This window comes from Pongo pygmaeus, chromosome 5 (genome assembly GCF_028885625.2).
Source record: "Pongo pygmaeus isolate AG05252 chromosome 5, NHGRI_mPonPyg2-v2.0_pri, whole genome shotgun sequence".
Taxonomy (NCBI): Eukaryota; Metazoa; Chordata; class Mammalia; order Primates; family Hominidae; genus Pongo; species Pongo pygmaeus.
The window spans coordinates 131515548-131540802 of NC_072378.2; the positions used below are offsets into that span (position 1 = coordinate 131515548).

Below are 25255 nucleotides of genomic sequence, written 5' to 3' on the forward strand. Positions count from 1 at the left end.
AACATTAGCCAGGCATGGTGGTGGGTACCTGTGATCTCACCTACTCAGGAGGCTGAGGCAGGGGAATCGCATGAACCCAAGAGGCGGCGGTTGTAGTGAGCTGAGATGGCACCAATGTACTCCAGCCTGGGTGACAGAGCAAGAGTCCATCTAAAAAAAAAAATAATTTTTTAAACTATAGTAAAATACACATAATATGAAATTTACCATCTTAACTTTTTTTAAACATATAGTTCAGTAGTGTTAAGTATATTCACATTATTGTGCAACCAATCTACAGAATCTTTTTAATCTTGCAAAATGGAAACTCCATACCCATGAAAAACAAATCCTCACTCCCTCCTTCCCCTGGCTTCTGGCGACCACCGTTCTACTTTCTGTCTCTATGAATTTGACTGTGTAGCTGCCTCATAGAAGTGAAATCATGTAGTATTTATCTTTTTGTGACTGGCTGATTTCACTTAACGTAACGTCCTTAAGGTTCATCCGTGTTGTATCATGTCAGAACTTTATTCCTTTTTAATGCTTTATAATATTCCGTGGTATATGTAAATACCACATTTTGCTTATCTTGTTATCTGTTGATGGGTTTGTTGATGGACTCTTAGCTATTGTGAATAATGCAGCTATGAACATGGATGTATAAATATCTCTTCAAGACCTTGAGTTCAGATCTTTTGGATATGTAACCAGAAGTGGAATTGCTAAATCATATGGTAGTTTAATTTTTAATTTTTTGAGGAACTGCCTTAATGTTTTCTATAGCAGCTGGACTATTTTACATTCCCACCAGCAGTGTACAAGGGCTCCAACACTTGTATTTTTTTGATAATGGCCCCTTTTTTTTTTAACCCAAATTTTGTATTGATCAAAACAGCTTCATTGGTCTTTATAACAAAGAATTATTGTAAACTTGAGTTTATGTAACTAATTAAAATTAGTAAAATCACCAATTTTATATTCGCTTTACATATTGGAGTTCAACAAAAAAAGTTTAATTTTGGGAGAAAAAAAGCTGTATTTCAAAATGTTTAAAAAAACCACTGTCATGGAAATCTTAGGACGAAATGGCCTTCTTAATGGAGAGAGGCAGGAGATAAACCATCCAGCAGAGGGCTCTGTGTAAAAACATTTGTTTTTACTAATGTTTAGAATACAGGAACTAAAGAAAGGAAAAAAAAGACAACTTCAAAGTGACGGTGAGTTAGGGCCTGCCTGCGGCCAAGGGGGAAGGCTACTCCAGGGTATGCTGGCATGCACTGGCCCCCCACTACTTAATGTCAGTGCCACTAAGCAGAAAACTTGAGGAATCAGGGTGTGAAGACCTTACCAGCTGCTAGCGAGCATGCAGGGGAAGAAAGGGATGTCTGTGTGGCTTCCCCATGAGCTGAGAGCCAGGATACACAGGGCAGGTGGCAGAGGCTCCCAGTTCAGTTCAGGGCAGGAGGCTGAATGCCCAGGTCCAGGAAGAACAAAAAGGGGATTTTGGAGGTAGGCTTTTTTGTTGTGTTAAAAAAACAGGCACATTACCCATCTCCCTGTGGCCCTTGAGCTGCTGGCCTGGCCCCCTGATCCTTCCCCTCTCCCCACAAAACCAAAATGAATAAGAAGAGAGGTAGAAGATGAGACATTCCAAGGGTGGGGAATGCTTTAGTCACTGGAGCCCGCCCATGAGAGTGAGCCTGGAAAGCATTGGGAAGCACAAGGTGAAGCTGCTGCTCCCCCTGGGGTGGGGTGGACTGGGACAGGGCAGAGCCAGGAGGGTGACTGAGAACATCCTGACTCCAGCAAAGAATCCTATGTAGCAGGAACAGAGGGCCGCAGAGAGCCACTCTGGAGGAAAGAGGTGAGGCTAAGTGACACAGGGGCATGGAAAGCTCCTTGTGGGTGTGGCCTCACCTGCTCACTACCAGCTGCCTCGGGCAAAGAGGCTCTGGCCTGGCTCGCCTCTGGGGGCAGGGAAAACTCTGGAGACCAGAGTGGAGGCAGAACAGAGAGAGAAGTGAACTGCTCTCCCACTCTTTTTAGGAGGACACTGTTTGAACCCTGTGATGACCAGGGCCTGGGCCCAAGGCAAGCAGAATGAATGCATTTCATGGAGAGCAGAGAGAAACTGGGCCCACAGGTATGTCTTGGGGCAGTGTGTTGCTCCTTTCTCCTTGAGGGCCTAGGGCCAGAGGTGGCCAGAGCTGCCACCTCAGCTTGTGACTGCCAAAGGCAGGCTAGAACAACCACCCCAAGGTTCTCTGGACTTGGGAAGGAGAGGAGGAAGAAGGGAAAGGTGGGTATGAAAAATGAAGTGGAGGAGAGAAACAGCCTTAGATATGTTGGGGAGCAGGGGGGTGGCCATATCAAGAGGAGTTCTGGTTCTGGTAGATGGAAGCTTTCTCCTTCAACAGGTCCAGACACAGGTGGCACCTCCAACTTCCTTCATGGCGCTCAGATATGGACGGAGTGAGACAGTACATTTCATAGCCATGATTGCAGTCATCACAGAAGCCCAGCTAGTCATCATCTTCAGAGGTGCCGCAGATGTCGCAACATTTGCACTCGATATACTGTCAGCAGTATGTCTTCACTGCCGCATCATCATGGGGGTGAAATGGAGGCAAGATGGATGCCCTGAGCAGCCACAGTCAAAACAGGGCACCAGCTCCTCAGGTTGTCCCATCTTCTTGTTAATCTTTGAGTTCCCCAGGCAGAAGTTACAGTAGTTGTTGGGCAAGGCCAATCCATCAGGACCCTTTTTGGATTTCTGTTCCTCAGACCTCTAGGAAACAGGAGTGGGTGGTTGGGAGTCTTCTTTGTCCTCGCCGTCCTCAGCCAAGTGGGAGTGGGCATAGTGGTAACTGAGGCCTGGTCGGTTCTTGTGTTTTCCACAAATGTCACAGGCATAGGGCTTATCCTGGTCCTCCAGGTTGGAAGCATCCAGCTCCTTATGGGCACTGCCACACCTTTACCCTTGGATTACCCCTTTCCCCGACGCTTGGGAGCATCTTCTTCACAGTCCTCATCATCGAGGTCATCCAGGAAGTCATCTGGTTCTAGGATCCGCTTTCGTGCTTGACTGTTGGTCACAGGAAACTTGCCCAGGCTGTCATCATCAACTCGGGGATCTGGGGCACCTCGCTTCTCCAGGGGGTCAGTGTGCAACAGAACCTCTAAACTGCTGCCGTCCTGAGAGATCAGCCCCTCCTTCTTCAGGGTGTGTTCTGTGTCTGGCTTAATAGGTGGGAAGAAAAATTGTGGATCTTCACGGGGGTGGACTCACTGCTTTTTCCTCCAGTGCCGGGCAGGGTACGAGTAGTTGTCCAGAGGCCAATCCTAGAACCCAGTTACTTCTCCATCCAGCTGTAACAATTGTTCTGGGCTACTCCAGTCTGTGAGGCCAAGAAAGGCAGGCACACGCTGTGCTCAGCACAGAGGTGGGCATTGTAATTGTGACCCTGCTCCGTGGCATCTTTGTAGTACTGCTCCCAAGGAGCTTCACTACATTCACCACCACAGGTGCCATTTTCCTTGCTTCTCTCCCTCCAATAATGGCCATTCTAATGGGTATGAGGTGGTATTTCATTTGTGGTTTTGATTTGCAATTCCTTAATGATTAGTGATGTTGAACATCTTTTCCTGTGCTTTTTGCCATTTGTGTTTCTTCTACGGAGAAATCCTATTGAAGCCTTTTGCCCATTTTTAAACCAAGTTGTTTGTCTTTTGTTGTTGATTTGAAGGAGTTCTTTATATTCTGAATATTAATCTCTTATCAGATATATGATTTGCAAATATTTCTCCCATTCCATAGGTGGCCTTTTCATTCTATTATATCCTATGATGCACAAAAGTTTTACATTTTTATGTAGTCCAATTTATCTGTTTTTACTTTTGTTGCCTGTGCTTTGGTGTCACACTCAAGAAATCATTGCCAAATCTAATGTCTTGAACCTTTCCCTGTATGTTTTTTTCTTAAGAGTCTTATAATTTTAACTCTTAGGTTTAGATCTTTGATCCATTTCGAGTTAATTTTTGTATATGGTGTAAGGTGTAAGGGACTAACTTCATTCTTTTGCATGTGGATATCCAGTTTTCCTAGCACCATTTGTTGAAAGACTGCTGATGTAGTTTGTATGTTATCCCTTCCTAAATTGTATGTTGAAATGTAATCCCCAGTGTTGGAGGTGGGGCCTTGTGGGAGGTGATTGGATCATCATCCTCTTGGTACCGTCCTCATGCTAGTGAGTGAGTTCTTGTGAGATCTGGTCATTTAAAAGTGTGTGGGACCTTCCCCTCTCTCTCTTATTCCTGCTCCCACCATGTGAGATGCCGCTCCCCCGTGCCTTCTGCCATGGATTGTAAGCTTCCTGAGGCCTCCCCAGAAGGAGATGCTGGCATTATGCTTCCTGTACAGCCTGCAGAACTGTGAGCCAATTAAAGTCTCTTTTCTTATAAGTTATCCAGTCTCAGGTATTTTTTTTTTAATAGCAGTGCAGAAATGGCTTAATACAACTGTCTTTTCTCATTGAATGGTCTTGGCACCGTTGTTGAAACCATTTGACCATTGTCATAGTCCTTTCCTGCTGTTATAACAAAATAGCTGGACTGGGTAATTTATAAACAACAGAAATTTATTCATCACAGTTCTGGAAACGGGAAGTTCAAGATCAGGTCACCAGAGGATTTAGTGTCTGGAGAGGGCTCTCTGCTTCACAGATGACACCTTGCCACTGCATCCTCACCTAGTGGAAGGGGAGAACGCTGTATCCTTACATGGTGGAGGGGCAAAAGGGACAAAGACAAAAGATAAAAGTGATTTAGGACCCCAAAATCTCTTTTAAGGACAGTAATCTCATTAATGAAGGCAGACCTCTTGTGACCTAATCAGCTCCCAAAGGCCCCACCTCTTAATACCTTTACCTTGGGGATTAGGTCTCAATGTAAGAATTTTGGAGGGACACAAACATTCAGACCATAGCAACCATATATGTGAGGGTTTATTTTTGAGCTTTCTATTCTATTTCATTAGCCTATATATTTGTCTTTATGCATATATTACACTGTCTTGATTACTGTAGATTTGTAGTAACTTTTGAAATCAGAAGTGTAAAATCTCTAACTTTGATCTTCTTTATCAAGATTGTTTTACTATTCAGAGATCCTTGAGGTTCAATATGAATTTTAGGATGGATTTTTAAAAAATTTCTGCAGAAAATACCATTGGGATTTTGATAGGGTTACATTAAATCATTAGATTGCTTTGAGCAGTATTGGCATTTTAACAATATGTAGTCCTTCGGTTCATTAAAACAGGCAGGATGTCTTTTCATTTATTTGTATTTTCTTTAATTTCTTTTAGCAATGTTTTGTAGTTTTCAGAATATGCATCTTTCACCTCCTTGGTTAAGTTTGTTCCTAAGTATTTTATAATTTTTGTATTCGTAATTATTTTATAATTTTATTTATAATGTTGATGCAATTGTTTTCTCAATTTCCTTTCACATTGTATCACTGAGCTTTCATAGAGACTTATTTCAAGTGTCACTTTTAAAATAAAGGCCTTTTTTCTCCAAAGTAGAAATGATCGTTTATTCTCTTATCCCCTATATCTCTACTGTAGAAACTGTAACAAGTTAGTGTAATTGTTTAGAAATCTAACTTTCCCAACCAGAATTGAAAGCTCTTTGAGGGAATCTTCCATCTTTGTGTCCTAAATTCTTGCCACATAATAGAGATTCAATAAATATATTTTAATACATAAAACAATGAAAAAAAAGTGTGATGCACACATAAAAGTTTAATTGAAAGAACATTTAACTTTAGGTAGTCTCTCTTCCCTCATTTACATTTGTGTCTGAATCTTTGCATGAGAATTAAACCCAGTCCTGGTGTTCTAGAATCCCCTAAGGATGATGTACCAGAACTCTCTCTGGCAGTTCACTTGGATTTGCTGGTTGTTAGGATAAGAAGGGACCTGAGAGACAATTTATTGTGGTCTCATCACTTTTACTGTCAGTGTTAAGTGATGTGTCCAGGAGCACAAACTAAATAATGGGAGAACTGGGTTGGAGTTAGAAGGCTCAGTCTGGTTCTCTTTATCAGCTGCGGTAGAATGAGTAGAATTCCTCTGGCATCAAGATGTATTTTAAAGACGTGCTTTTAAGAATGACACTTAAAAATTCTACTTGTCAGTTTTACACAGTAATCAACTGGAAATATCTGTTTAAGATGAGGACTATAAAATTTTTAAATTGAAGTTGGTTTCAACATTATGTCAGCTTTATATTGAAACATATAGTTCAAGTGACTTGCTAAGACTGTCTAAAATGAAACTGTTTAAGCAGTATGTGGATACAGGAATGCTTTAAATGTTAATAGTAATATAGGAACAACAAAAACAGGTTTATGGCTTTTATTTCTTTAAAGTTTCAGGTGACGAAAAGTGATTCTAAAATTTTATTGAGATTTTTCATATTATATGTGACACAATTTTAGTATAACTTACAATAGTAGTAGAAAGTATCTTACAGTTGGAAGACATGGAAAATACTCATGCTTGCTATTGTTTAATTACACATTAGTTTTGTTGTTGTTGTTGTTTTATTTTTTAAGACCGTGTCTCACTCTGTCACCCAGGCTAGAGTACAGTGGTGCCATCACAGCTCACTGCAGCCTTGACCTCCCTGGGCTTAGGTGATCCTCCCATTTCATCCTCCTGAGTAACTGGGACTACAGGCGTGGGCCATCACACCTGGCTGATTTTTGTATTTTTTTTTTTTTTTTTTTTTTTTTTTTTTTTGTAGAGACAGGGTTTCACCATGTTGCCCAAGCTGGTCTCAAATTCCTGGGCTCAGGCAATTCTCCCTCCTTGGCCTCCGAGAGTACTGGGATTATAGGCATGAGCCACCTCACCTAGCCACAAATCAAAAATTGAACATTCCATTTTTGTTACATCCACACACTGAAATAATATATAGAGATACTTGACTTATGGTGCAGTTACATCCTAATAAACCTATTGTAACTTGAAAATGAATTGAATGCATTTAACCTACCTGAAAATATAGCTTAGTCTAGCCTACCTTGAATGTGCCCACACACTTAACATTAACCTATAGCTGGGCAAAATCATCTGGCATCACAACACACTATAGAGTGTTGGTTGTTACCCTTGTGATTGTGTGACTGACTGGGAGCAGCTCGCTGCTGCTTTCCGGCATTGAGAGAGAATATCATACTGCATATTGCTATCTGGGAAAAGACCAAAATTCAGAATTTACAAGTACAGTTTCTACTGAACACGTGTTGCTTTTGCGCAATTGTAAAATCAAAAAATCATAAATTGAACCTTTGTAGTTTGAGGATTATCTGTATAAGTTTAGTAATATAATGAACTTAATTCCTTTTAGCATTCTAGACTATTCTTATTAATAAACCTCTTTTTGATTATTCTCAAATTGGAGATCATGTGATCGTATAAACATCCTTAACAATATTAGAAAAAGGGAGAAAATAGCAAAAGCTTGGAAAGAAGGGGTAAATATTTATCTTGCAAAAAGGGTATATAAGAAGAAACATGATTTTGTTAAAATTGATCTGTTTCAGTTTACTTTGAGACAACTTTTAGCAACTTCTTTGCATTTTAAGATTGTTATGTAAATTTATTGCTGCTACATATTTTAAAGAGTTCACCTAAAGAAAATCTCCTATATAAAAAAATATGTAAAGCCTAAAAAACAGTTAAAGCTGTGTTTGTTAGGGTTACAGATGTATTGTTTCTCTATTAAATTGTTTATTTCAGTATTCTTTTATATAGCAAAGTGTCCTTGTATGTAAATATATTTTTAAGTATTTCTTCTTCAGACAATTTTCATCTTCAGTTATAAGTTATATTATTTAGGAGGCACCCTTACCTGACTTTTTGAAGGATATCTGATGTATGTGTTTTGTGATTTTCGGTTTAGTGCTTGAAGGAATGCCTGTGGTACTGGGAGGAATTAAGCAATCTCAGTTATTCATAAGCTTCTCTTCCAGGACTTCCAACTTCTGTGTAAGTTGTTTACACAGATGAAAAATGACATGTAAGTTTCATATTAGTAAAAACTTTTCTCATCCCAAATATGATATTGCTCTAACCATTACCTAATACTCTAAGCAATAGATTCTACTACTGTTAGGAATATAAAATTAGTATTAAGAAGTACTTTTCAAAAAGAAGGCATTTTCTTTTTCGCCACTTCTGTGTACCTATAGACTATATTGAAAAACCACATTAATAAAAATCAAAAGTTCTTTGTGACAAATCTTATTTAGAACAGTATTGTGAATAAATACCATAAAATACTTCAGACCCAGTGAATAATGAGAGCTGTTGGGTCAAAATCTGAGGTAACTGAAATCAGTAAATTGAAAAGTGTTGGCTGGGCGCAGTGGCTTATGACTGTAATCCCAGCACTTTGGTTTGGAAGCCAAGGCAGGCAGATCACTTGAGGCCAGGAGTTCGAGATCAGATTGGCCAACATGACAAAACCCCATAACTGCTAAAAATACAAAAATTAGCCAGGCATGGTGGTACGTGCCTGTAATCCCGGCTACTCAGGTGGCTGAGGCATGAGTATCGCTTTAACCTGGGAGGTGGTGGAGGTTGCAGTGAGCTGAGATTGTACCATTGCAATACAGCCTGGGTGACGGAGTGAGATTCTGTCTTGAAAAAAAAAAAGGAAAAAAAGAGAAAAATGTTTTCTTTAGACTCAATTGATTTAAGATTGTTATAGCAAATAAGATAATAAATAAACATTAGGTAGTAAAGAACAGTACAAATGCCCACTGTTTTAATTTTCTGTTAACAAAAGTCCATTTCTTATATCCATCAAATTTTTTGATAAATTCAAAAATTCAAATTTGATTTTTTGATGTTGATTGGGAAGTCCTTCTTTTTCTTGTGGTAAAATCTGTCCCATGAGACTATAACCTCCCAGGAGACCTAAATAACTTTTAGAGTCTCTTTTGTGCAGCCTTCAGCAGATACTGTGCTTGGCACATACAGGGAGTGCTCAGTAGGTAACTGAATAAATGAATTTGTGCTTCCACACCTTTATGCTGTTTGTTTTCTGGGATGATACAAACATGTTGCTAAATTGCTATTGGAAGCTCCTATATGGGATAATTCTTCAAATATTTGAAGACTTGGAAATTATGCTCTAATCAGTCAAATCTTAGGAACATAGTAAGTTAGTCCATCATGACATATGTAAAACCATAAGACATCGTTAATATTTGACTGTTTTTGGCCCATAAAAGTGACAGTTTTGTATGATTCAGCCTAATATTTCAACATGAGGTTCTTTTAAAACAGTTGTGAATATGCCAAAATAGAGAGGGTCAAAGTTGGGTTATGACAGGGTAGTTGAGAAAAGATAAGTTTTGGTAATTTATATGAACTCTAAGTTGATAAGTTAATTACAATGATAATTGTTAGGAATACACTCTCACTGTTTAATAACATGCTTATGCTGGACTTGTTTTTCCTTTTTTTGCCTACCCAGCATCTAAATTTTTTATACCACTCTCTTGTGTTAGTTACATTCTTTCATAGGCTTCCTTGCTGCTAGGGAAGGAAAATATGGTCTTGGTCTGATGCAGACTTTGAATCAGAAGCTAGCAACTTGAAGGAGAAAAGGTCCATGCAGAATTCATCCTTGGGATAGGTGTGTCATCGGTGACAGCTACTACCAGTCCAAGGCCAGTGGGAACAGTTTTGGCCCTTTTTGTACTGTCTGTGGTTTGGCACCTAATCCTCACTGGGGTGTTGGTACTGGACCTGGGCTCCACCAGCACTTTGGACAGCGCCTATCTCCTTGGCTTCATGTCCTTTCAGCCTGGTCCTCTGGTCCTCTGGTCCTCGAGGTGTTCTTTTTTTTTTTTTTTTTTTTTTTGAGACTTGGTCTCACTCTGTCACCCAGCTTAGCCTCCCAAGTAGGTGGGACTACAGGTGCACTCCTCCACCATGCCTGGCTAATTTTTTGTATTTGTGGTAGAGATGGGGTTTCACCATGTTGTCCAGGCTGGTCTTGAACTCCTGAGCTCAGGCCAGTCTACCCACCATGGCCTCCCAAAGTGCTGGGATTATAGGATTGAGCCACCACACTCAGCCCTCCCAGTGTTCTTATATGAATTCTTTTCCTGCTCAACTCAGCCAAAGTTGCCATCTGTTGTTCGCAACTGAGAACCAGTGTTTTCTAGACATTTTAATGGTCTATTGCTTAACTTTCTTTATTAGCATAGAATAGAGACAAGAAGCTATTTGGGGGCAGTGACTACCAGCACAGGGTTTTTAGAATATGCCCCAAATTTATATACCATGATTGAAATGTCACATTTAGCACATTAATTAGCATTTAGTAAAAAGTAAAATAATTAAAAAAAGAAAGTAACACAGTAAAAGTAAAATAACAGTAAGATTTCAAAGATGTGGTGAGATACTGTTTTGAGTTATTCACTGAGTTTCTCTCCTTGTGTTTCTTGTATCCCTTGTTCTCTGCCTGCCTCCTCCTGGGCAGTGACTGACACTCATGTTTCAGAGGAGGAGGAATACAGCAGCAAAAGTAGAGAAAAGGCTTTAGCGTTTCAACAACTAAGCATAATGATATGTTTTTTCCTGTCCTGATACTAGAAAAGATACTCTGGGTTGGGTGAAGGAGAGTTGGAGGCCAAGCAAGAGTATGTGTTCTTGCCCAATCTGTCATCCCATGAGTGAAACAACAAAAATCCTCAAGTCTGAAAGTAGGAGTGACCTCTGCTCCATCCCTGAGAAGTCTGCACAGAGTCAGCAAAGCCAGAATTCCCTGTGCTCCCAGAGTGTACTAGAGGTGACAGAAGAGAGGATGGTTTCATGTGCCAGGTGGTCCCATGGTGTTCAGACCTGTTTGGACCTCTTCCACCTTGATCTAGGACACTCGGCTGTTTCTCTGTGTGCTCAAGAAGAGCAGGAAGGCAGTAAAGGGTCTCAGGCAGCCCCAGTGAGTTCCCGCTTGCTCTGGTGTGGTATGGTAAGCTATAGGATGAAATCTTGTGTATCTGGGAGGGCACCAAAGTTGCAGAGAATCCTTATGTATGGGAATGAGGGAGAATCCAGCTGCAGAAATCAAGCATGGCGCATGTCTTCGGAGATGCCAAATAGTGACCCAAGTGCTGCCCACCTCTCTCCCCCAGTCTAAAACACTGTGACGCTCCATTAGCTACCTTCTTCAACAAAGGTACAGTCTCAGGGAACACTAAGAATTTTCAAAATGTCTAATTTTTTCCACCAGGAAGAAATAGATATTCTAGTTGAAATATAGATGAGTAGCCAGGTGTGGTGATGTATGCATGTAGTCCCAGCTACTTGGAGGCTGAGGCAGGAGGATCACTGAGCCCAGTAGTTTGAGACCAGCATTGGCAACACTGTGAGACCCCATCTTAAAAAACAAACAAATAGGCTGGGCACAGTGGCTCACTCCTGTAATCCCAGCACTTTGGGAAGCTGAGGCAGATCACGAGGTCAAGAGATCGAGACCATTCTGGCCAACATGGCGAAACCCTGTCTCTACTAAAAATACAAAAACTAGCTGGGCATGGTGGTGTGTGCCTGTCATCTCAGCTACTCGGGAGGCTGAGGAAGAAGATTGCTTGAACCTGGAAGGCAGAGGTTGCAGTGAGCCAAGATCACATCACTGCACTCCAGCCTGGCGACAGAGTGAGACTCTGTCTCAAAAAACAAAACAAAACTAACTATAGATGACTAAATAAAGTTACTTTCACAGATAAGTTTCATTACCCTAAAACCTTTAAAATTGCCAATCATACTTTGAATAAAATCCAAAGATTTTAGCAGGCCCCTGCCTGCTTCTCTAAATGTATTTCCTGTCACTTCCCCATATCCCCACTCTGCCCTAGTTACCCTGTCTTTTATATTGTGTTTCAGACCTACTCAACATTCTTTCATCTTAGAAGTTGTTCCTTCTGCTGCGAGTACTCTTCCCCTAGATACACACATGGTTCTCTTTTCCATTTCACTCAGGTGTCTGCTCAATGTCACATATTCAGGGCTGGATTCCCAGACCACCTAATATAAAATAGGAACCTTGTTTCTTCTGTACTCTTACCTGCTTTCGTTCTCTTTATTTCACTTAACAGAACCTGACCTTCATTTATATATTAGTTTGTGGCACCAACAAATACAGAAGGCGCACAGGGCAGGAAATTTGTCTTGCTCACTGCTGTATATTCACCTAGAACAGTACCTGGTATATGTTAGGCCCTCAATAAATATTTGCTGAATGAATGAATGATCAAACTTGAGTTTGTCGACTGGAATTCATGTCCGCTGTATGGTTCTTAAAGTAACTCACCACTTTTAGCATTTGTTTGAAAATGTTTCATAGAAGGGAGAAAGATTTTAGATTCTCTTTTTAAATTTTTGTGCATACATAGTAGGTCTATATATTTATGGGGTACATGAAGTACTTTGATACAGGTATGTAGTGCATAATAATCACATCATGGTAAATGGAATATCCATCCCCTCAAGTATTTATCCTTTGTGTTAAAAATAATCCCATAATGTAAACTAGTATAATCACTGTGGAAAACAGTATGGAGGTTCCTTAAAGAACTAAAAGTAGAACTACCATTTGATTCAGCAATCCCACTACTAGGTATGGACCCAAAGGAAAATAAGTCATATGAAAAAGACACTTGCACACTCATGTTTATAGTGGCACAATTCACAATTGCAAAAATATGGAACCAGCCTAAATGCCCATCAACCAACGAGTGGATAAACAAAATGTGGTATATAGACACCATGGAATACTACTCAGCTATAAAAAGGAACAAAATAATGGTATTTGCAACAACCTGAATGGAGCTGAGACTGTTATTCTAAGTGAAGTAACTCAGGAATGGAAAACCAAACATATTATGTTCTCACTTGTAAGTGGGAGCCAAGCTATGAGGATGCAATGGCATAAGAATGATATAATGGACTTGGGGGAAAGGGTGCTAGTAGGGTGAGGGATAAAAGACTATCTATTGAGTACATTGTACATTGCTCAAGTGATGAGTGCACCAGAATCTAAGAAATCACCACTAAAGAACTTTTCCATGCAACCAAACACCACCTGTTCCCCCAAAACTAGTGAAATAAAAATAAAAATAAAAAACCAATCCCATTATACCCTTCCAGTTATTTTAAAATGTACAATTAAATTATTGACTATAATTTAATTAAATTATTGTCTATTTAATTAAATTATTTATTGTCTATTTAATTAAATTATTGACTATAATGACTTTTTTGCCATTAACCATCCCTACTTCTTTCATATCCCCCTACTACCCTCCCCAGATTCTGGTAAACATTGTTCTATGCTCTATCTCCATGAGTTAAATTGTTTTAATTTTTAGCTTCCACAAGTAAGTGAGAATATGTGAAGCTTGTCTTTCTTTGCCTGGCTTATTTCACTGAACATAATGACCTCCAGTACCACCTGTATTGTTGCAAATGACAGGGTCTCATTCTTTTTTATGGCTGAATAGCACTCCTATATATATATATGTACCACATTTTCTTTATCCATTGATCTGTCGATGGACAGACACTTAGGGTTGCTTCTAAATCTTGGCTGTTGTGAATAGTGCTGCAAAAAACATGGGAGTGCAGATACCTCTTTGATATACTGATTTCCTTTCTTTTGAGTATATACCTAGCAGTGGGATTGCTGGATTGTATAGTACCTGCATTTTTAGTGTTTTGGGGAACCTTCAAACTGTTCTCCATAGTGGTTGCACTAATTTACATTCCCACCAAAAGCATACGAGGGTTCCATTTTCTCCACTTCCTTGTCAGCATTTGTTATTGCCTGTCTTTTGGATAAAGCCATTTTAACTGAGGTGAGATGATATTTCATTGTAGTTTTGATTTGCATTTCCCTTATGATCAGTGATGTTTAGCACCTTTTCATACGCCTGTGTGCCATTTGTGTGTCTTTTTTTGAGAAATGTCTATTCAGATCTTTGCTGATTTTTAAATTGAATTATTATATTTTTTCCTATATAGTTGTTTGAGCTCCTTATAATTCTGGTTATTAATCCCTTGTCAGATGGGTAGTTTGCAGATTTTCTCTCCTTCTATAAGTTGTCTCTTTGTTTTGTTTCCTTTGCTATGCAGAAGCTTTTTTTTTTTTTTTTTTTGGAAACAGTCTATGTTGCCCAGGCTGGAGTGCAGTGGCACGATCTCAGCTCACTGCAACCTCTGCCTCCCAGGCTCAAGTGATCCTCCCAAGTAGCTGGGACTACAGGCGCGCACCACCATGCCTGGCTAATTTTCATATCTTTTTGTAGAGATGGGGTCTAGCCATGTTGCCCAGGCTGGTCTCAGACTCCTGAGCTCAAGCAATTTGCCCCCCTCGGCCTCCCAAAGTGCTGGGATTACAGATGTGAGCCACCATGTCCAGCCAGAAGCTTTTAAGCTTGATGTAATCTCATTTATTTATTTTTGCTTTGGTTCCCTGTGCTTGTGAGGTATAACTCAAGAAATCTTTGCCCAGACCAATGCCCTGGAGAATTTCTCCACTGTTTTCTTGTAGTAGTTTCATAGTTTGAGGTCTAGATTTAAGTCTTTAATCCCTTTTGATTTGATTTTTATATGTGGTGAGAGACAGGTGTCTAGTTTCATTCTTCTGCATGTGGATACCCAGTTTTCCCAGCACCATTTATTGAAGAAGCTGTCTTTTCTGCATTGTATGCTCTTGGCACCTTTGTTGAAAATGAATTCACTGTAGATGTATGGATTTGTTTCTGGGTTCTCTATTCTGCTCCATTGATCTATATGTCTGTTTTTATGCCAGTGCCATGCTGTTTTTGTTACTATAGCCCTGTAGTATAATTTGAAGTTAAGTAATACGATTCCTCCAGCTTTGTTCTCTCAGGATAATTTTGGCTGTTCTGGGTCTTTTGTGGTTCCATGTGAATTTTAGGGTTGTTTTTTCTATTTCTGTGAAGAATGTCATTGGAATTTTGATAGGGATTGCCTGGAATCTGTAGATTTCTTTGGCTAGTATGGACATTTTAACAACATTGATTCTTCCAATCCATGAACATGGAATATCTTTACATTTTTTTTGGTGCTGTCTTCAATTTATCTAATCAGTGTTTTATAGATTTCATTGTAGAAATTTTTTGCTTCTTTGGTTAAATCCTAGGTGTTTAATTTTGTTTGTGACTGTTGTAAATAGGATTACTTTTTGGATTTCTTTTTCAGGTTGTTCACTATTGTCATATAGAAATGCTACTGATTTTTGTATGTTGATTTTGTATCCTGCAACTGTACTGAATTTTTTTCACCAGTTCTAATAGTTTTTGGTGGAGTCTTTGGGTTTTTAAAAAATGTAAGATCATATCATCTGCAAACAAGGATAATTTGACTTCTTTTTCAGTTTGGATGCCCTTTATTTCTTCTGTTGTCTGATTGCTCTAGCTAGGACTTCTATTGTGTTGAATAACAGTGGTGAAAGTGGGTATCCTTGTTATGTTCCAGACGTTAGAGGAAAGGCTTTCAGTTTTTCCTTATTCAGTATGATACTAGATGTGGATCTATTGTATATAGCTTTTATTATGTTGAAGTATGTTCCTTCTATACACAGTTCTTTGAGTTTTTTATGAAGGGATGTTGAATTTTATCAGATGCTTTTTCAGAATCAATTGAAATGATCATATGATTTTTGTCCTTCATTCTGTTGATATGATGTATCACATTGATTTATTTGTATATATTGAACCATCCTTGCATCCCTGAAATAAATCTCATTTGGTCATGATAAATGATCTTTTTAGTGTATTGTTGAATTCAGTGATTTTTGCATCAATGTTTATCAGACATATTGGCCTATAGTTTTCTTTCTTTGATGTGTCTTTGTCTGGTTTTGATATCAGGGTAATACTGGTCTTGTAGAATGAGTTTGGAAGTATTCCCTCCCCTCTATTTTTTGGAGTAGTTTGAGTAGGATTGGTATTAGTTCTTTAAATGTTTGGTAGAATTCAGCAGTGAAGACATCAGGTCCCAAGCTTTTCATTGCTGGGAGATGTTTTATTATGACATTTATCTCATTTGTTATTGGTCTGTTCAGGTTTTGGATTTCTTCATGGTTCAATCTTCAGAGATTGTATGTGTCTAGGAATTTATTTGTGTCCCTTAGATTTTCCAATTTATTGTCGTATAGTTACTCGTAGCAGCCACTAATGATCCTTTGAATTTCTGTGGCATCAATTGTAATGTCTCATTTATCAGCTCTTATTTTATATATTTTGTTCTTCTATCTTTGTTCTTAGTCTGGCTAAAGGTTTGTCAATTTTGCTTATCTTTTCAAAAAAACAGCTTTTCATTTTGTTGTTTTTTTGTATTTTGTTTCAGTTTCATTTATTTCTGCTCTGATATTTATTATCTCTTCTACTAATTTTGGGTTGGGTTTGCTCTTGCTTTTCTAGTTCTTTAGAATGCATCATTAGGTTATCTATTTAAAGCTTTGCTTTTTTTGATGTAGGCACTTAAAACAATAAAATCCCCTCTTATCATGGCTTTTGCTGTATCCCATGGGTTTTGTTGGTATGTTGTAGTTCTATTATCATTTGTTTCAATAATTTTTTCAGTTTTCTTCTTAATTTCTTTATTGACCCATTGGTTATTCAGGAGCATATTATTTAATTTCCATGTATTTGTATAGTTCCCCAAATTCCTCTTATTATTGACTTGTAGTTTTCTTCCATTGTGGCCAGAGAAGATGCTTGATATTATTTTAGTTTTTTGAATGTCTTAAGACTTTTTTTGTGACCTAACATATGGTCTATTCTTGAGAAGGATTCATGTACTGAGGAAAAGAATGTGTATTCTGCAGCCATTCGATGAAACATTCTGTAAATATCTATTAGGTCCATTTAGTGCAGATTAAGTCTGAGGTTTCTTTTTTGAATTTCTGTCTGGAAGCTATGTCCAGTGCTGAAAGTGGGGTGTTGAAGTATCCAGGAAGTATGCAGCTATTATTGCATTGGCGTCTCTCCCTTTAGCTCTAAAAATATTTGCTTTGTATATCTGGGTACTCCAATGTTGGGTGTAAATATGTTTACAGTTGTTATTTCTGTTGCTGAATTGATCCCTAAATCATTATACAATGATCTTCTTTGTCTCTTCTTACAGTTTTTGTCTTGAAATGTATTTTCTCTGATAGAATCATATGCACTCCTGCTCTGTTTTGGTTCCCATTGGCATGGGATTTCTTTTTTCTACCTTGTTTTCCCAGTCTGTGTGCATCTTTATAGGTGAAGTGTGTTTCTTGCAGGCAACAGATTATTGAATCTTGTCTTTTTAAATCCATTGAGCCACTCTATGTCTTTTTATTGGAGAGTTTAGTCTATTTACATTCAATGTTATTATTGATAAGGACTTATTCTTGCCATTTATTATTTGTTTTCTGTTTTGTGGTCTTCTCTTCCTCCTTTCTTCTTGCCTTTTTTTTAGTGAGGGTGATTTTCTTTGGTGGTATGACTTAATTTCTCAGTTTTTATTTTTTGTGTATCAATCGTATATTTTTTGCTTTGAGGTTACCCTGAGGATTGCAAATATTGTCTTATAACTCATTATTTTAAAGTGATGACAACTTAACCCTGATTGAATAAACAAACAAGCAAAAAGAAAACTAATAAAAACTTTACACCTTAACTTTGTCTTCTCACTTGTTAACTTTTTGTTGTTCTCTTTGTCTTATAGAACTATGTCTTGAAGAATTGTGGTAGTTATTATTTTGATTGGTTCATTGTTTAATATTTCTTTGTAAGATAGGACTAATCTATACACCACCATTACAGTGTTACAATATTCCATGTTTTTCTTTGTGCCTATTATTTCTAGTGAGTTTTGTACCTTCAGATGATTTCTTATTGCTCATCAATGTCCTTTTCTTTAAGATTGAAAAACTCTCTTTAGCATTTCTTATAGAACAGGTCTGATGTTGGTAAAATCCCTCAGCTTTTGTTTCTCTGGGCAAGTCTTTATTTCTCTTTCATGTTTGAAGGCTATTTTCATCAGATATACTATGTTAGGGTAAAAGATTTTTTTCCTTCAGCATCTTAAATATGTCATGATATTCTCTCCTGGCCTATAAAGTTTCCTCTGAAAAGTCTGCTGCCAGACATATTGGAGCTCCAGTGTATGTCATTTGCTTCTTTTTACTTGCGCTTTTAGGATCCTTTCTTTATTTTTGACCTTTGGGCGTTTGATTATTAAATGCCTTTAGGTAGTCTTCTTTGAATTAAATCTGCGTGGTGTTCTATAACCTTCTTATACTTGAATATTGATGTCTTTCTCCAGGTTTGGGAAATTCTCTGATATTATCCCTTTGAATAAACTTTCTACCCCTACCTCTTTCTCTACCTCTTTTTTTTTGTTTGTTTGTTTTTTTTTCTTTTATTATTATTATTATTATTATTATTATTATACTTTAGGTTTTATGGTACATGTGCGCGATGTGCAGGTAAGTTACATATGTATACATGTGCCATGCTGGTGCGCTGCACCCACCAACTCATCATCTAGCATTAGGTATATCTCCCAATGCTATCCCTCCCCCCCCACCCCACAACAGTCCCCGAAGTGTGATGTTCCCCTTCCTGTGTCCATGTGTTCTCATTGTTCAGTTCCCACCTATGAGTGAGAATATGCGGTGTTTGGTTTTTTGTTCTTGCAATAGTTTACTGAGAATGATGATTTCCAATTTCATCCATGTCCCTACAAAGGACATGAACTCATCGTTTTTTATGGCTGCATAGTATTCCATGGTGTATATGTGCCACATTTTCTTAATCCAGTCTATCATTGTTGGACATTTGGGTTGGTTCCAAGTCTTTGCTATTGTGAATAATGCCGCAATAAACATACGTGTGCATGTGTCTTTATAGCAGCATGATTTATAGTCCTTTGGGTATATACCCAGCAATGGGATGGCTGGGTCGAATGGAATTTCTAGTTCTAGATCCCTGAGGAATCGCCACACTGACTTCCACAAGGGTTGAACTAGTTTACAGTCCCACCAACAGTGTAAAAGTGTTCCTATTTCTCCACATCCTCTCCAGCACCTGTTGTTTCCTGACTTTTTAATGATTGCCATTCTAACTGGTGTGAGATGGTATCTCATTGTGGTTTTGATTTGCATTTCTCTGATGGCCAGTGATGGTGAGCATTTTTTCATGTGTCTTTTGGCTGCATAAATGTCTTCTTTTGAGAAGTGTCTGTTCATGTCCTTCGCCCACTTTTTGATGGGGTTGTTTGTTTTTTTCTTGTAAATTTGTTGGAGTTCATTGTAGATTCTGGATATTAGCCCTTTGTCAGATGAGTAGGTTGTGAAAATTTTCTCCCATTTTGTAGGTTGCCTGTTCACTCTGATGGTAGTTTCTTTTGCTGTGCAGAAGCTCTTTAGTTTAATTAGATCCCATTTGTCAATTTTGGCTTTTGTTGCCATTGCTTTTGGTGTTTTAGACATGAAGTCCTTGCCCATGCCTATGTCCTGAATGGTAATGCCTAGGTTTTCTTCTAGGGTTTTTATGGTTTTAGGTCTAACATTTAAGTCTTTAATCCATCTTGAATTGATTTTTGTATACGGTGTAAGGAAGGGATCCAGTTTCAGCTTTCTACATATGGCTAGCCAGTTTTCCCAGCACCATTTATTAAATAGGGAATCCTTTCCCCATTTCTTGTTTTTGTCAGGTTTGTCAAAGATCAGATACTTGTAGATATGTGGCATTATTTCTGACGGCTCTGTTCTGTTCCATTGATCTATATCTCTGTTTTGGTACCAGTACCATGCTGTTTTGGTTACTGTAGCCTTGTAGTATAGTTTGAAGTCAGGTAGTGTGATGCCTCCACCTTTGTTCTTTTGGCTTAGGATTGACTTGGCGATGCGGGCTCTTTTTTGGTTCCATATGAACTTTAAAGTAGTTTTTTCCAATTCTGTGAAGAAAGTCATTGGTAGCTTGATGGGGATGGCATTGAATCTGTAAATTACCTTGGGAAGGATGGCCATTTTCATGATATTGATTCTTCCTACCCATGAGCATGGAATGTTCTTCCATTTGTTTGTATCCTCTTTTATTTCCTTGAGCAGTGGTTTGTAGTTCTCCTTGAAGAGGTCTTTCACATCCCTTGTAAGTTGGATTCCTAGGTATTTTATTCTCTTTGAAGCAATTGTGAATGGGAGTTCACTCATGATTTGGCTCTCTGTTTGTCTGTTATTGATGTATAAGAATGCTTGTGATTTTTGCACATTGATTTTGTATCCTGAGACTTTGCTGAAGTTGCTTATCAGCTTAAGGAGATTTTGGGCTGAGACAATGGGGTTTTCTAAATATACTATCATGTCATCTGCAAACAGGGACAATTTGACTTCCTCTTTTCCTAATTGAATACCCTTGATTTCCTTCTCCTGCCTAATTGCCCTGGCCAGAACTTCCAACACTATGTTGAATAGAAGTGGTGAGAGAGGGCATCCCTGTGTTGTGCCAGTTTTCAAAGGGAATGCTTCCAGTTTTTGCCCATTCAGTATGATATTGGCTGTGGGTTTGTCATAAATAGCTCTTATTATTTTGAGATACGTCCCATCAATTCCTAATTTATTGAGAGTTTTTAGCATGAAGGGTTGTTGAATTTTGTCAAAGGCCTTTTCTGCATCTATTGAGATAATCATGTGGTTTTTGTCTTTGGTTCTGTTTATATGCTGGATTACATTTATTGATTTGCGTATATTGAACCAGCCTTGCATCCCAGGGATGAAGCCCACTTGATCATGGTGGATAAGCTTTTTGATGTGCTGCTGGATTCTGTTTGCCAGTATTTTATTGAGGATTTTTGCATCAATGTTCATCAAGGATATTGGTCTAAAATTCTCTTTTTTGGTTGTGTCTCTGCCAGGCTTTGGTATCAGGATGATGCTGGCCTCATAAAATGAGTTAGGGAGGATTCCCTCTTTTTCTATTGATTGGAATAGTTTCAGAAGGAATGGTACCAGCTCCTCCTTGTACCTCTGGTAGAATTCGGCTGTGAACCCATCTGGTCCTGGACTTTTTTTGGTTGGTAAGCTATTGATTATTGCCACAATTTCAGCTCCTGTTATTGGTCTATTCAGATTCAACTTCTTCCTGGTTTAGTCTTGGGAGGGTGTATGTGTTGAGGAATTTATCCATTTCTTCTAGATTTTCTAGTTTATTTGCATAGAGGTGTTTGTAATATTCTCTGATGGTAGTTTGTATTTCTGTGGGATCGGTGGTGATATCCCCTTTATCATTTTTTATTGCATCTATTTGATTCTTCTCTCTTTTTTTCTTTATTAATCTTGCTAGCGGTCTATCAATTTTGTTGATCCTTTCAAAAAACCAGCTCCTGGATTCATTTATTTTTTGAAGGGTTTTTTGTGTCTCTATTTCCTTCAGTTCTGCTCTGATTTTAGTTATTTCTTGCCTTTTGCTAGCTTTTGAATGTGTTTGCTCTTGCTTTTCTAGTTCTTTTAATTGTGATGTTAGGGTGTCAATTTTGGATCTTTCCTGCTTTCTCTTGTGGGCATTTAGTGCTATAAATTTCCCTCTACACACTGCTTTGAATGCATCCCAGAGATTCTGGTATGTTGTGTCTTGGTTCTCGTTGGTTTCAAAGAATATCTTTATTTCTGCCTTCATTTCATTATGTACCCAGTAGTCATTCAGGAGCAGGTTCTTCAGTTTCCACGTAGTTGAGCGGTTTTGAGTGAGATTCTTAATCCTGAGTTCTAGCTTGATTGCACTGTGATCTGAGAGACAGTTTGTTACAATTTCTGTTCTTTTACATTTATTGAGGAGAGCTTTACTTCCAAGTATATGGTCAATTTTGGAATAGGTGTGGTGTGGTGCTGAAAAAAATGTATATTCTGTTGATTTGGGGTGGAGAGTTCTGTAGATGTCTATTAGGTCTGCTTGGTGCAGAGCTGAGTTCAATTCCTGGGTATCCTTGTTGACTTTCTGTCTCGTTGATCTGTCTAATGTTGACAGTGGGGTGTTAAAGTCTCCCATTATTAATGTGTGGGAGTCTAAGTCTCTTTGTAGGTCACTCAGGACTTGCTTTATGAATCTGGGTGCTCCTGTATTGGGTGCATATATATTTAGGATAGTTAGCTCTTCTTGTTGAATTAATCCCTTTACCATTATGTAATGGCCTTCTTTGTCTCTTTTGATCTTTGTTGGTTTAAGGTCTGTTTTATCAGAGACTAGGATTGCAACCCCTGCCTTTTTTTGTTTTCCATTTGCTTGGTAGATCTTCCTCCATCCTTTTATTTTGAGCCTATGTGTGTCTCTGCACGTGAGATGGGTTTCCTGAATACAGCACACTGATGGGTCTTGAGTCTTTATCCAATTTGCCAGTCTGTGTCTTTTAATTGGAGCATTTAGTCCATTTACATTTAAAGTTAATATTGTTATGTGTGCATTTGATCCTGTCATTATGATGTTAGCTGGTTAGTTTGCTCGTTAGTTGATGCAGTCTCTTCCTAGTCTCGATAGTCTTTACAATTCGGTATGATTTTGCAGTGGCTGGTACTGGTTGTGCCTTTCCATGTTTAGCGCTTCCTTCAGGAGCTCTTTTAGGGGAGGCCTGGTGGTGACAAAATCTCTCAGCATTTGCTTGTCTGTAAAGTATTTTATTTCTCCTTCACTTATGAAGCTTAGTTTGGCAGGATATGAAATTCTGGGTTGAAAATTCTTTTCTTTAAGAATGTTGAATATTGGCCCCCACTCTCTTCTGGCTTGTAGGGTTTCTGCCGAGAGATCCGCTGTTAGTCTGATGGGCTTCCCTTTGATGGTAACCCGACCTTTCTCTCTGGCTGCCCTTAACATTTTTTCCTTCATTTCAACTTTGGTGAATCTGACAATTATGTGTCTTGGAGTTGCTCTTCTCGAGGAGTATCTTTGTGGCGTTCTCTGTATTTCCTGAATCTGAATGTTGGCCTGCCTTGCTAGATTGGGGAAGTTCTCCTGGATAATATCCTGCAGAGTGTTTTCCAACTTGTTTCCATTCTCTCCGTCACTTTCAGGTACACCAATCAGACGTAGATTTGGTCTTTTCACATAGTCCCACATTTCTTGGAGGCTTTGCTCGTTTCTTTTTATTCTTTTTTCTCTAAACTTCCCTTCTCGCTTCATTTCATTCATTTCATCTTCTAGGGCTGATACCCTTTCTTCCATTTGATCGCATCGGCTCCTGAGGCTTCTGCATTCTTCACGTAGTTCTCGAGCCTTGGTTTTCAGCTCCATCAGCTCCTTTAAGCACTTCTCTGTATTGGTTATTCTAGTTATACATTCTTCTAAATTTTTTTCAAAGTTTTCAACTTCTTTGCCTTTGGTTTGAATATCCTCCCGTAGCTCGGAGTAATTTGATCGTCTGAAGCCTTCTTCTCTCAGCTCGTCAAAGTCATTGTCCGTCCAGCTTTGTTCCGTTGCTGGTGAGGAACTGCGTTCCTTTGGAGGAGGAGAGGTACTCTGGTTTTTAGAGTTTCCAGTTTTTCTGCTCTGTTTTTTCCCCATCTTTGTGGTTTTATCTACTTTTGGTCTTTGATGATGGTGATGTACAGATGGGTTTTTGGTGTGGATGACCTTTCTGTTAGTTTTCCTTCTAACAGACAGAACCCTCAGCTGCAGGTCTGTTGGAGTACCTGGCCGGCCGTGTGAGGTGTCAGTCTGCCCCTGCTGGGGGGTGCCTCCCAGTTAGGCTGCTCGGGGGTCAGGGGTCAGGGACCCACTTGAGGAGGCAGTCAGCCCGTTCTCAGATCTCCAGCTGCGTGCTGGGAGAACCACTGCTCTCCTCACAGCTGTCAGACAGGGACATTTAAGTCTGCAGAGGTTACTGCTGTCTTTTTGTTTGTCTGTGCCCTGCCCCCAGAGGTGGAGCCTACAGAGGCAGGCAGGCCTCCTTGAGCTGTGGTGGGCTCCACCCAGTTCAAGCTTCCAGGCTGCTTTGTTTACCTAAGCGAGCCTGGGCAATGGCGGGCGCCCCTCCCCCAGCCTCGCTGCCGCCTTGCAGTTTGATCTCAGACTGCTGTGCTAGCAATCAGCGAGACTCCGTGGGCGTAGGACCCTCTGAGCCAGGTGCGGGCTATACTCTCCTGGGGCACCGTTTCCTAAGCCCGTCGGAAAAGCACAGTATTCGGGTGGGAGTGGCCCGATTTTCCAGGTGCCGTCTGTCACCTCTGGAAGGGGAACTCCCTGACCCCTTGCGCTTCCCGAGTGAGGCAATGCCTCGCCCCTGCTTCGGCTGGCGCACGGTGCGCTCACCCACTGACCTGCGCCCACTGTCTGGCACTCCCTAGTGAGATGAACACGGTACCTCAGATGGAAATGCAGAAATCACCCGTCTTCTGCGTCGCTCGCGCTGGGAGCTGTAGACCGGAGCTGTTCCTATTTGGCCATCTTGGCTCCTCCTCCTCTACCTCTTTTTAAGGCCAATAACTCTGAGATTTGTCCCTTTGAGACTATCTTCTAGGTCTTGTAGGTGGGCTTCATTGTTTTATATTCCTTTTTCTTATGTCTCCTCTGACTGCGTATTTTCAAATAGCCTGTCCTCAAGCTTACTAATTCTTTCTTCTGCCTGTTTGGCCCTGTTATTAAGAGATTCTAATGCATTCTTCAGCACATCAGTTGCTTTTTTTTTTTTTTGAGACAGAGTCTCACTCTGTCACTCAGGCTGGAGTGCAATGGTGCGATCTCGGCTCACTGCAACCTCCACCTCCCGAGTTTAAGCGATTTTCCTGCCTCTGCCTCCTGAGTAGCTGGGATTACAGGCATGCCATCACACCTGACTAATTTTTGTATTTTTAATAGAGACGAGGTTTCACCATGTTGGCCAAGCTGGTCTCGAACTCCTGACCTCAGGTGATCCTCCTGCCTCAGCCTCCCAAAGTGTTGGGATTACAGGCGTGAGACACCGTGCTCGGCCTGCATTTTTCAACTCTAGAATTTCTGCTTGATTCTTTTTAATTATTTCAATATCTTTGTTAAATTTATCTGATAAAATTCTGAGTTCTTCTATGTTCCAGTTTTCTTGTCTTTAGAATTGGCTTAGTAGTATTAGCCCTACCTGTTTTTGGATAAAAAGACCACATGAAAATTTATTTACCCTTGATCTTTGAAAAGTATGAATTTTTCACATATATGCCAAATGATTCTA

General features: G+C 39.4%; 1 protein-coding gene across 4 annotated transcripts in view; it reads left to right on the forward strand.

Moving 5' to 3' along the window:
* Nucleotides 1-25255, forward strand: part of AKAP7 (A-kinase anchoring protein 7) — a 160719-nt gene that overhangs the window by 49295 nt on the left and 86169 nt on the right. Inside the window, exons 6-7 of one of the 4 annotated variants that reach the window (XM_063666600.1) lie at nt 2029-2125; nt 2400-2583. The exons of the other annotated variants lie outside the window; for them this stretch is intronic. Coding sequence (XP_063522670.1) covers nt 2029-2125; nt 2400-2475 — 173 coding nt within the window. The 3' untranslated portion in view covers nt 2476-2583. Of the gene's footprint in view, nt 1-2028; nt 2126-2399; nt 2584-25255 lie in introns of those variants that run through there. 4 annotated transcript variants of the gene reach the window in all.